Source organism: Polyodon spathula, chromosome 11, assembly GCF_017654505.1.
Source record: "Polyodon spathula isolate WHYD16114869_AA chromosome 11, ASM1765450v1, whole genome shotgun sequence".
Lineage (NCBI taxonomy): Eukaryota > Metazoa > Chordata > Actinopteri > Acipenseriformes > Polyodontidae > Polyodon > Polyodon spathula.
Genome location: NC_054544.1, coordinates 38,678,024 through 38,691,804, shown reverse-complemented (window position 1 = coordinate 38,691,804; position 13,781 = coordinate 38,678,024). Strand labels below are relative to the sequence as shown.

Here is a 13,781-nt window from a genome sequence, read left to right as displayed (position 1 = left end):
TCAATTTTAGTACAGTAGGTTTAGGGATACATTTATTGGGGGGGATTGGAAGTACACTTCTGTTTTAATGTTCTTTATCAATAGTTATTGATAGTAACAAAATCTAGGGATATATGATGGAATGTTTTGTGTGTCTATACTTATGTCATTTTTATGGTGGATGTAGGTCAGGGTGATCTTTTTCATGGTGCCATATTTTGTAATTCCAGCTGTGGCATGTGTACGTTACTAACATACAGTGCTTATTCTAGTTGGTTACTAAACAATCTTGTTACTGCAGGACCAGCCTTTCTTGAGAGTTGAAGATCTTCAACCAGTGACGCTCTACAGAGTCCATGTTCACGTGCTTTCACTGGCTGGTAATGGACCAGCAACTGTCAAGACTTTCCAGACCCCACAGCTAAACAGCACAGCCCGATGAGGTACACTTTTTGGTCTTTTTTAATTACTTAACTGTAACAAGTTCCTTTAGCTGTACTTGGGTTTTACGACTGTGTGTTTAAAATGATATGTTATATCATGTCCCTGTTTCTAATATTTTATTTCTTACCTGACATGCGTGTTTTGTGTGGTTTTATATGTTACACTAGTTTTCTCCTAAATCATTATTTGCCCTGCTTATTGCTTACTAATTATTCCTGCAAAAATTGCTTATGAAAAGACTTAAGGCTAACTGTGGGGAAGCATATTAGCATTGCACAGGTTTCGGTATGCAATGCTTTACCTGTGGAAACAGTGTAACCCTAATGTGCTTCCCCACTTTAATTCCTTAACAAAGCTGCATCATTTGAAACAGTCCCATGTTCCCAGCAATTATTAGGTAATTGGATTTGAACTGTAAAAACAATGTACAATGCACAATGCACTTTCTTAAATGCTTGAAGTATTGTGTATATTGTATTAAATATGAAATCTGCTGTGCTTTAATACATGTTTTGTTTTATATTATTCTTTCAGGGTGCCTCTCCCCAAACATCTGAATGAACATTTCTGAAACTCCATGGGAACCTGTCACTAAAACGCTTCTTTTTAGATACTATATTATCCTGACGTTGATGATTATTGATATACATATACAGGTCCATTCCATGAAAACTAGGGTTGCCAGTAGTCAAATATTGAAGAATGAAAAAAATTATAATGTACTCAAAAAAAAAAAAGCCTTACAGCTTCTACATTCATTTTATATTAAATAATATTGTATTAGCAATGATAATTAGTATTGTAGTTAATATTTTTATACTTTTGTCTTTATACTTTAAAAATTAAAAAATACAGTATCTGCTTAAGAACATTATACTGATTCTCTCAATTGTTCCACAAGATTGTACCTTATTGTAACAAAAGAACATACTTTATATATTTCAGCTCTCTGTAGTGTACCTTGCACTATTCTTTTCCTCGTACAAATGTGTTAGATCGGCCATTACAATTATAGACAACACAATTGGGCTTTATTATTATTTTAAATATACTCAGCTTTTAACATGACTGTATCAAGGATAATGGCTCCCTCTAGTGGATTACCATGGAGTTTGCCAGGAAGTGTTATTAAAAAAAAAAAAAAAAAAAAAAAAGCAAACCTCTTTCTATTTAATTTATCATAATGGTTCAAAATCTAAACACAGTTGTTGTTTAAGTCATTAATGTGTGTGTGAGTCGCTTAAATGTATTTTAGTGTAAAATGAGAGGATTGGAAATACTTTAATATTTAAATGGTGGGGCTATTTAGATCTGTCATTGTTTAGGTCAACTGAAATGACTTTAAAGGGTTCAGAGATAAGTACTGATGAGGTATTTGTCTTTGTGACCATACTGAGAAAAGCCTCTATGTGCCTTTAAATTATCTTACTGCATTTTGCTATGAAAAAGGATACCACTAACCATCTACATAAAAACAGTCTTATCTACAACATGAATCTTCACAAAATATTTTGCCAATAATTATATTTTAAAACTTATCTAGCGTCTTTCAAAGAATAGTAAATCTAATTTTGACTATATTTAAGTCCAACTTGTCAAATGTATTTATTAGAAATATAGTTAAAATGGTCCAATACACCGTAGTATTGGTCCAAAAATAGAGATTGCATGTATTGTCAAAATATTTAAAAAATGCATCTCCCTTCCCTGTAGTAGGAGCTTGGTTGGTAGATGCTTTCATGTCCCAGATTAATTACTGAGGACTCTGTAGTGAACAGACTTTGCTGCAGATATCCACCCTCAACCTCCCTGTTGGAGGGGAGTAAGCCTAAGAAATAGTCTAGTATCTTATCAGATCACCCCTGCAATTAATTCAGTGATGCCCTAACTGTCTATGGTCAGCCTATACCCTACTGACAATGCTATGGCAGGTGGTTCTGTTTTGTTTGTTTTTTTCCAACTCCTGTTTCTTATTTTCTTGTGTTGGTGTAATTCTGTACATGGTGCCTAGTGAAGAATCAAGTTCTGCTACTTTTCTCTGCTCTGGTGTAAGACTGAGTGAATTGCATGTATCAGATTACAATTTATCATGCTGCTTGTTGTTTACAAACAGGGTTATTTTATGGTGAAGTTATATTCTAAAATGTCATATTGTATTTGTTATAAGTCTGTTATAAGGGTCTTTCATCTTTTGTAGTACCTAATGCAATTTGCAATACCAAGTATGTCATTGTGTAATAAATAAAGCAGCAGTACACAATGTGACTTGGCCTTCTTACAAACATGTTCTGCTTCAAACAAAGCGTTTAAACGCTGGTACAAGTGGACATTGCATCATGTGTTTCTGCCATGTCTCTGTGTTTATTCTGACTTCACATTAAATGGGTTTGTATTATAGCATATTTTCTTTCTGTAAATATTGTATTTGCTGTTATGTATAAAAGTTTACATCGATACCTCAAATAGTAATAATAAAAAAATTAACAAAAAAAAAATGGAAATGTCTTATTTTGCGTTAACAAAACTGCTAGACTGGAGTTTCGTTAAAGGTGTGGAGTTTAAAGGCAAAGGAATGGATCATATTAATTTTATCACAGAATCTGTGCTACTGGGAAAGAGATCCTGTAAAATACAACCAGAAAGCTATACTGGTTACAAGACAGAGTGATACTACTCCAAAGTGGTTTTGTTTGTTTGTTTTTTAACAGGCCTTAGCCTCAATAACAGGGCCGCCACAGTTTGTATGTGCAACACATTTAGTGATATTTGGATCATCCTATTTGCATCATTGTGAGTCCTGTGGCTCCACTATTGAGGTCTATTCACGTTTGGACACTGACACCCCCTCCTGCTTGGTACAAAGTTGAAAGGTTGCAGTGTCACATGATTTTCTGTAATGTATTTTCAGTATTGACACCCTAAGAATCCTCCCTTTCGATCTACTTATTCCACTCCTTGTTCAAGCACTTGTGCTTTCTAGATTGGATTATTCAAACTCTCCACACTGGTCTCCCTGCTTTGGCTATCCGTCCTCTTCAATTTATTCAGAATTCTCCTGCTCGTCTGGTATTTTCCCAACCGCTACTCTCACGCTTATCCCTCTTTCGCACTCTCCACTGGCTACCTATCTCTGCTCACATCCAATTTAAGACCCTTGCTCTATTCATCATAGTGCCCCTTCCTATCTCCAAACCCTCGTGTCTCCTTATATTCCCCTTCGCTCTCTCTGCTCATCCTCTACTGGCTGGCTTGTTATGCCTTCTGTTCACTCTCCTTCCTCCAGTGCTCGCTCCTTCTCTGTGGTGGAACCAGCTACTTTTTGTTCTCAGGACTTTTCTTGTGTTGCTTTCTGTTGTCTTCTCAAAACCCACTTATTCAACCTTTATTTGTAAATTCACATTTATATATGTTGTCTGTATTTTCTTTATTTATAATTATTTGTATATATGTGTTTGTTTTGCATTTGTATTACCTGTAATATTTATACTTTTATATGTTCTTAAATTTTCTGTAAGTGGCTTTGGATAAAAAAAAAAAAAAAAGAATTAAAAAAGAAATACTAATAATATAACGAAAACCTGAGCTGAAAGCAAGCTTCTAGTTATAGGAACAACGATGCAGCTCCTCCATAATGGATAAATAGAACTCAAAACACATTTCAGACGTCATAATAGGAAATACACAACCTCACCATGTTACAACTAAACTGCTTTAAGGCATTTGGTACATTGCAGATTTGAAAACGGCTTTCTACTGAGGAAATGTTGGCTATTTTACAACCCTAATCATCCATACCTGTTGCATTCAAACAACCACAACTGCAGGTGGCGGAATCCGTTTGATCGTTCTCGTTTCCACATACATATCTATGGTTTGATCGCTTGTTGCGAGATGATGTCTATGGTACGCGTGTTGGGTCGGCCCATGACTTTGAGGTATTAAAGAGGCGCCGGGATGCATGATGGGATTATTGATGAGGGAAGGAGGAGTGGTGTGTCTCTGAAGACGCACACGCATGTTGTTTGGGTTGTAGGTTGTAGGGTGTTGAGCGCTGTGTTTGTCATTTTGCGCATTTGTATTGAACGATGGCAAGATTTTGGTAAGGTATATAATATGATATGTAGAGTGTTTTAAAATGTTAGAGCCTCTGTTGATGTTGTTCTAATCAAATGCAAGCACGAAGTTTGTTTTATGACTTTTTAGCAACAAGAGCAGTTAACACACCGCAAAAAAGGTGTATTTTTGGTGCCGCAGGGTTTTATTGTTTTTGTTTGTTTGTTTTTACTGTAATGTTTGTTTGCTGTTAGATGCAGCATGTACGAACTAAAGAGATTGAGATTACATGTACTACAAATGTGAGATTACGCTGACGTTTCTTTATACTTGTTTTGTCTAGACACAGGTATGTGTTGAAACAATACTTGTTTTAAATTTAACAAAACGTCTCTCGATTTGATATCTCTCCCTCTGTCATATATATATATCTTTTATATCGATGATGATCACAGACTATTGGCATGTGGAATGCAGTCTAATTCAGTCTCCTTTCATAGGTCATCGTTCGCAATGTCGCAAGTATTGTTTAGTTTTAGGGTGCAAATCATTTCTTTATTTTAAATTGCATTTCTGTTTTCTTGTTGGTCATAACTGAAAAGGCGGTGTTGACACACATTTCCACGCGATGCAAAAAGTTTAACTATTCAAAATCTAATTATTTCACGATTCACGATGCTATGCTGTCCTGTTAAGACCGAATTTATAAACGTTAATGATGGATAAAGTCGCAGCCAGTTGGTCCAGTGTGTGTGATATATATAGAATGAATGAAGTAAACACTTCAGATATCTAGCACACTTGTGCTAGTTGGGTCCCATGCAGTCTAGGTTCACGAGCTGTGCAGCAGTTAAGGCAACTGTAATTTCAAGTCTATTTATTCTTAAGTAATCACAAGGTTGGTATTTTATCAATATAAGACAAAGGTTCTGGGGTATTTATTTTGTTTTAATACTCTTTTTTTCCCACTCAATCTGCAGCTTTCTTTATGGGTCATAATGCAGCATAAGAATGTGAAAATCAGTCAAAGACCAGTACCTGTGAAGCGGAGAGGACTTCCCTTACTTTGTAGGAATCCCTTGAGGCAGAATGGATTTTGGGGAATCCTGAAGCACCTCTGCTTTCACCCGAGCTGCGTCTGTTTTTCCAACTTCAATAAAGGAAGAAAGAATTGGTTTCTGCGTAAAAAGAAATGGCAAGGCACCCAATATAAATGTTTAAAGGGTGTGTTTTTTAAGAGAAATTCCGACTCTAACGCAAACCCAAAGAAATCCAGTACACTGATATCAGCAGGAATTGCCCTTGAAGAGATAGAGAATGGCAGTACTTTACCTGAGGAAACTTTAACATCAAACCCACAAGCAAAAGTGTATGCTGAGAAAGAAACTGATAAAGAGTTGCCTGCATTTCCTAGTCCACAGATTGAGAGTTCAGCTTGTGATGCACATTTTCCAAGGCATATTGCTATTTCTAGTGAAGACACTTCTGCTTTATCTGTCCAGACATGCAGCTCTCTAACGAATGGGAGGGGCATTCACAGCAACAACAAAGCAGCCATGGTAGCTAAAAGCAGTTATAAGAAAGCTCATTTTAAGATGCCACATACTGTCAATAAGAATAAGAAGCATGTGAGATCAGCTCTCAAAGACAAAAACTTTCCTTTGTTGATGCGGATTACTGGGTCATCTCTCTTCAAATTTGCACATCGATGTAGATTGAAGAACTTGTCAATAGGAAGGCACAGAAAAGCAGAACGAGCGAAATACTTGTCAAGGATTTCCACTAGCAGACAGAAAAAGCTAAGAGAGATAGCGCTGAACTTCTTATCTCAGTGCAATACAGACTCAGGAGACACAGTGGAAGAAACAAACAGTTACCGGCTGCTAAAATTAAGAAAGTACAAGAAGCCTACTTTGAATAAAACTAGGAAACATGGGCTAACTCATTCAGATCTAGAAGAAATGAGTTCACAGGACACCTCAGTCTCTGTAGAGATTGCATTGGTGGAAACAGCTGAAAAAGACCCCAATTCTGAGCCTGTGGATCAGATGTGCAACATTGCTAGTGAAGCTAGTGGTGAATGCAAACAGACGTTTGTGAAAAAAGCAGTTTCACCTAAAAGTGGAAAACTAAAAGATGATCTAGGGCAACTAGCTACTGACCAGATAGAACATGCCTTAGTTAATGGCACAGGTGATGCAGTGAGTAATAACACTGATAAAAGCACTGGCAAGGAGGTAGGGCTTCCTGTTTCATGCTCAAACCCTTTCCAGCCACCGTTACGGGATCACGTGTATTGTAAGAGTCGTGGTTCTGTAGCTGGAGATCTTACTGATGAATCTGATGGAAGTGAGAGCATGACAAAAGTGCAGCTACTGACCACCGCAACTGGCGACGAAGAAATTACTGAACTTGTTCATGGTATAGTGCTTTCACACTTGTCATTTTTAAATAAACTCTGCGGCAATGTATTATTGATTTCTAAATACTTTTTTTTTTTTTTTGCAGATTATCTGGAGGAGTTTTATGGGAAATATGGCAGTTTTATTCCTCTTAGTGAAAATGATGTACTGGAAAATCTACAACAGGTTTTAAATCAAGATGTTTCTGATAGGTAAGCTGCGGGGACAAAGATTGTTCTGTAGAAATATTGATTTTTTTTTATACATTCTTTCAGAAAAACTACTTTGAACTACAGTAGTACCAGGTGAGCCAAGAAATTTGACATGGTATTTTATGTACATTAAGCAAATCGAAATGTAACTAACATACTTTGACCACCCAAAGTCTAGTTTTCAAATGCAGGCTGAGAATATACAATGGGCAGTAAATAATTTGTCTATCCATATATTCCTCTTTTATATTAGAAAACCTTTCATATTCATGGAAATCATGAAGTATCAGGCTGCACTTGCAAATGCTCCAATGTTCAATTTCAAAGTGTCCTATAACAAGCATACCTTGACTTTGGAGGATCTGTCTACTTTGGATAGCCAGAACTGGCTGAATGATCAGGTAAGAATTGTAATCCCTTGTACCTATCCAATAGGTTTTAATTTGTCTTTATATATATATATATATATATATATATATATATTGCTTTGCCTCAATAAATGGTTAATTTTAACTGTTCTGTAACAACTCCATTACGCTTCATTATTACACTATGTAACACAATTTTTGTTCCTGGGTAGTAAGTGTTATTTCCTAATTGCTTATGCCTCAAAAGTATAGAAAATGGCTATTATTCCCCACAAACTTTGCTTTTGTGACCAGGACAGTGATATTTCAAAATATCACTGTTTCCAATGGGAAAACGGGCAAATGTGTGTCTTTTCGTTCACTACAGTATAATCGTAAATCTCGAAAAACTACTCGCTTGTAAATCTTTCATAGTCATTTTTGTATTACTTTAGTATAAATACATGTTAATTTGGATTCATATGTTGCTTTTTTCTGACTATGTGAACGAAAAGACACACAGTTGCCCGTTTTCCCATTGGAAATAGTGATATTTCAAAATATCACTGTCCTGGTCACAAAAACAAAGTGTGGGGAGTAATAGCCATTTTCTATACTTTTGAGGCATAAGTAATTAGGAAATAACACTTACTACCCAGGAACTAAAAAAAAAAAAAAAAAAAAAAAAAAAAAATTGTTACACAGTGTTATCAGTGCTCAGGGGGTCAAGAAGAGCTACTTCCTTGTAGTGCCCACTGGGCAACATGTCTGACGGCAAAAAGCTCTTCAAATCGAACTTACCATGCAATGCTTAAGCAAAGCAATGTTGGGCTTGGTTAGTACTTGGATGGGAGACCACCTGGGAATACTGAGTGCTGTAGACTGCATGTTAAGCTCATATGAAAAAAAAAAAAATTATATATATGTGTGTGTTTGTGTGCTCAAATGTGAAATTCACTGGGTTTTATTTTATCTCCCAAAAAATAAAATAGCTAATAATAATAATACTTCTGGGAAGCATCAACAATGTGATGTTGGCTGCAGAATTGCTGCGTCTTATGTTATCTATATGTCCGTCGTTTGTGCAGTTTTTAATTCAATACTGTCTAATCTGTCCTAGGTTATAAATATGTATGGTGAGTTGGTTATGGATGCAGTACCCAATAAGGTGAGTGTTTTTTTTGTTTTTTTTTTGTTTCAAGGTGGCCATTTAACTTTGCTTACCATAGTGTGCAGATATTCCCACTCTTCACAAATTCTTGAGGATATCATCATCATCATCCTCATCTAAGTCCTGCTGGCCCACGATTCTGGCCTGATTGTTGAGGATAACAAATTCTAACTATTTAAAACCACTTTCCGGCTTTGCAAGGACTTTTTTTAGTGCAGATGTCTGAGTGCTTGTCTGTTTTCTTTAATGTTATACATGAGCACAGGAGTGCATGCACGTGTTGCTGAGAAACTTTGTGTTGGATTTAAACTTACTAGGCACCCATCAGCATCCAAAAATGTCTGTGCTGTCTAACAAGAGGGAGTTGAAATCTCATTGAATCACATTTCATAGCCATCTTTTTGTGAGTCATATTATGAATTGGTTTGTGTGGTATTTGTATCTTTTCTACCAGATATAATATGTACAAAACTGATCTATGTCTGATCTTAAGCTTATATACTGTACATTTTTACAAAACAAATGTAAGGTGTGAAGCAAAGTACGTTACGTGACTTCTATTAATTCATGCTTCTTTTGCAGGTTCACTTCTTTAACAGTTTCTTTCATAAACAACTTGTAACCAGAGGATATGAAGGAGTGAAGAGGTGGACCAAAAAGGTAAGTTGATAGGTCATTTTTTGTTTTTCAGAAAGGAGCATGCAGTATGCCTTTTTCTTGAAGACTCAAGTATACCAAGAGTTTACAAATGGGTGGGGAAATTTATTATGGAAACCCAGAGAGGTAACTAGAATAGTCAAAAGGCAAGGTCCAAATAACATTTTTTGAAGACTACTCGGCATGGCATACCAGTATTTAGATGATCAGAAATGCTGTTAATCAATTATTGACAAAGCGTATGTTTCTAAAATGATACAATATTCACTTATCAATGAAATCTTCAAATTTTAAAACCATTCAGGAAGTAGTGGTAGGTTTGTAATATAAAATTAGCGTTTTCAATTTTATAGAGCTATACCATTGAATACATGGTTTCCACAATCTGACCTCTAAATATGATGTTGCTGTCTGCGATGGAGATGTGTGAAAATGTTTGTTTTTTGGTTTTGCATTGTATATACACCTTAAGTGTGGTTACTTCAGGAATTAATGCGGTTTTACTGGCTATCACCAGAGTGCTACAGGCTACCAAAAGGGATTCATAGTCTTTCTTGTGAAAGTGATGCCGTAAGACTTTGTTTCTTTTATATAAAAAAAAAAAAAGCATCTGCTATTCTAGGGGAATTACCCTAAACATTGAATCCTTGTTGTTTTCAGGTAGACCTGTTCAGTAAATCCCTTTTGTTGATTCCTATTCACCTGGAGATCCACTGGTCTCTCATCACTGTGGATATGCCTAACCAGCACATCCAGTTCTACGACTCTCAGGGAGTTCATTTCAGATACCCTGTTGAGGTAAGCCCAAGTTTACTAGGGGCTGAATCTGTGTAAATATATAGTAGCTCATTTTTCACCATATTCCAGTACTGTACCCATCAATATTAAGTGCTGTCTATGGCTGGAGTCAGTTATCTAAAGTAGCGTTCATCTCACTGTATTTGTAAAACATTTTTAGTTTAAAGGTGTTAAAAATTCTGAACAATAAGTTCCCCACTTTTGATGTTACTAAATTTGTGAGACAAATGCACGAACCAGTGTTAAAATGTTATGTTTAGTTAGGTTAAACCAAACTTTTGCAGTAGTCCCCGTTACAAAAAATAACTTTTTTTTTTTATTTTTTATTTTTTAAAGAACATCTTGAGATACTTGCTGACTGAAGCTAAAGAGAAGGGCAAGCCAATTTTCCAGAAAGGTTGGAAAATGATCGTGAGCAAGGTGCAGTATCTAAAAATGAAGGCTTTTGTACTGTATGTCGTCTACTATCATTTTTGGCACTAGGGGCAATAGGATGCATCATTAATGTCGCCTGATGTGTTTTTCATGGGGAACCTAAAAGTCTAGTCCAGAGTTTGACTATTCCTATTGGTTTGTGTCAGACTTTTCATTACTTTTTTACATTTTGTTTTTCAGTGCATTCCACAACAGAACAATGACAGTGACTGTGGCGTGTTTGTTTTACAGGTAAAAATTACTATAGCTATTCAAAGAAGTGCTAACCCAGATTTAATTAAAATATATATTGTTTTGTTTTTGCTTTTTTTGCTCTTAATATGCCACTTTTTATCTTGTTGAATAGCATTTGTTTCGTGGCTTTTATTTTGTGCTTTTAGTTTAGAATATGCATTTTTATCAAAGACAATATGCTTCTACCTGGTACCATAGCACTGGTGTTGTAGCTCTTACTTCACAATAGCTGAAATACGAATATGTGGCTTAAGGTACAAGAATGTGGCATGTTTGTAGCATTGGAAATATTTCCATGTCCTGACTAAAAACAATACTAAGATTCCCAGGGCACCCGTTTGATTATAAATCTAATAAGAGGTCATGGATTTAAAGTTTTGTGGTTTTCTTATAATTCTGGCAGACAGTATACCAATAATGTTTAACTGTAACTTTTCTCCCCTCAGTACTGCAAGTGCCTGGCCTTAGGAAAACCTTTTCAGTTTTCCCAAGAGGACATGCCCAAAGTACGAAAAAGGATATATAAGGAGCTTTGTGAATGCAGGCTCTTGGAATGAGAGGGAACTGCCCGTGGCATTGCTTCCTTCACATTTTAGTGTTGTTTTCTCTAAGTCAGAGATGTGTGTCTGCCTTAGTGGGCAGTGAATCGGGTATATGATTTCAGACCAAATACGTTATGGAAAAGTTGGTTAATTCTGTGAAATTCAATTAAGAGTGTGAAACTTAATTGTAACAGGTTCCTTTATAATGGAAGCAGGGATACTTGCGTGCTCACTCAACAGTCCACTATACAGTTAATACATGGGGGGGGGGAGACTTTGGGCTTTTGTGTTACTGGTAGGTGACTGACTTTAGACCCTGATTTTATGCAGTGTTGTACTAGAACCCCTCCAGCTAGGCTAGAAAATGTAGTACTGTTTATAGGATAAGGTCTGCTAAGGTGAAAACCTACTGTTACCTCAAGTTAAAGTTTATAATTTGTTTACAATCAGTTATTGTAATTGCCTGATCAATAATGTGCCTGGACTTAAAGGCATGGAAATATGGCAATGAGTCCATCTGGGGCCCTGTGCACAGTATTAAGCATCTTTTTTGTGTGACAAGCTGATTTTAAGGTAATTATAACCAAATTATGTTTACCATATTGTTAGAGCGTTTAACTCATTTGTTCACTTGATTAGAGTTCCTAAGCTATATGAAGCCGCCAAGACTTGAATAATTTTTTTTTTTTTTTTTTTTTTTTTTTAAGAACAGTGCACTATAAAAACAGATTATTTATCAATGAGGATAACCATACAGAAGTGCCTGCATTCTGTTACACAGACATAGCTTTTTGGAGTTAGTTATGTTCTATTTTTACTTGGCGCCAGCTCATTTTTCAAGGGTTTAAGTGGAACAAGTATAGGGAAGCAACAATTCAGATGTATATTTAGAGATAACATTTTTTTTTGAGCATGCTATTACTCTATAGGTTTGGTATACTACAGCAATGTTTACAATGTAAATGTTTGGAGTTTAAAGGAGGGAATAGCTGTAAAACTACTTGAACTGTAAACAAAAGAAAAATGTTTGAAAAATAAAAGTGAAAAGTGAGTGCTTTTCTCAATGTTGGACTCTAGTGTTGAGCATTTGTTTGGGTGTTATACTGTACAGTACAATTCAAATGTTTGTCTTTGGCACATTTGTACTTATACTAAAGAGGCTTAAGTTATACTTCTGAATTTACATTTCTATCCATTTATTACTCATTTTTCAGACTCTGATATTTTATATATTAAATAAAGGCACCAACATATTTACATTTTTAGGCAGTTTCTTAGCTAGCCTAAGGTGGTATACAAATTGTAATTTCTTGACCGCTTGCAATGCAAAATCACTGACAAACTCCCTGTTTCAGGGAGGAATAAGTTAGAGGTGCACGTCACGAGTGAACATTTTATACTGGTTTTTGTTTTTTATTAAATGTTACTTATCCTGGTGACTATTACGCATGCAGAGTATCTATGAAAAAAGAAAAGATAATTAAGAACACATCATGGGAATAATAACCATATCTCAATTCAGAGGGTGTAAGGTATTCCTGTAACTATCCAACATGGTAAACCCAACCCAATCTCTATAGAACAAAGTAAAAAAAATATTGTATTGCACAGTGTCTCTCATTTTCTCAAAGAGAAACGTCCAATGTGATGCATTTTTTTAAAATATACAGTATAGGGACCATCTAAATGAGTTTCCACGCAAAATGCAAATTGCATTGAATTTACTGGAGCGGTTGTGTTCCTTTTCTTGCTGTAGAGCAGGCTTTGGTCCAAGGCAGCTGTACATCAGTGATGCACTCGGTGGTCTGCTTTTTGCAAGGCTGGATTTTACTTCGCATTTGACCAATCTAGTCTTGAACTTAAGTTTGACTAAGCATGGTAGAATAGGCTTGCATTCCCGTACATTTTTTTTAGGTAAATGCACATGTAAAAAAGTTCACTTTAAATATAATACATGGTTGGTTTAATTCAACACGCTTCTAAATCACAAGGGATCCTCAACCTGTTTTTAGCGGTTTTATTCACTTTTTAAATTTATACTTCAGGAACAGAATCTAGACCCAATTAATAACTGCACTTAAATGGTACACAATTTTTGTTGTTTGTATTCTTAAGATAACCTTCCAATCACAGTGCAGAAGTAACCTATCTTTAAAACAAACACTTGATTTCACCTAACTATTAGGTGTCAATGTTAGGCTTGTTTAAAATGAAACACAGTAGCACCTGGTGGCAATCTGAAGACCAAGTTTGTTTCATTAAAATAAATATTTCCATGTACATACAGGCAGCTTGACACTCGGTACGCTAAAAGTATGTTTTTAAAAAATAAATTAAATCATCTCACTGAAGGGGTGCTGATGTGACAGTGTTGCATTCATTTATTTAATAAGACTAGTTTCTTTTGAATACAAATACTTCTGGGTGCAAGTCTTTTATTCTGCTGTTTGCATGGCTTTTCCTGGATGTTAAAACTAAAATAAAAAGTATGTGGTGTATTTGTTTAT

General features: G+C 35.6%; 1 protein-coding gene and 1 pseudogene across 1 annotated transcript; both read left to right on the top strand.

Annotated features, from left to right (window-relative positions):
• The window catches only part of LOC121323627, a 44,106-nt pseudogene extending 41,188 nt beyond the window's left edge, over positions 1-2,918 (top strand).
• Positions 2,919-4,417: 1,499 nt separating this feature from the next.
• Positions 4,418-13,770, top strand: LOC121323295. Its single transcript, XM_041264274.1, has 10 exons — positions 4,418-4,522; positions 5,457-6,897; positions 6,985-7,090; positions 7,344-7,491; positions 8,558-8,605; positions 9,191-9,268; positions 9,926-10,063; positions 10,400-10,483; positions 10,679-10,729; positions 11,179-13,770. The coding sequence occupies exons 2-10, from the start codon at positions 5,475-5,477 to the stop codon at positions 11,287-11,289; spliced, it is 2,187 nt and encodes a 728-aa protein (XP_041120208.1). The 5' UTR covers positions 4,418-4,522; positions 5,457-5,474; the 3' UTR covers positions 11,290-13,770.
• Positions 13,771-13,781: the final 11 nt, after the last annotated feature.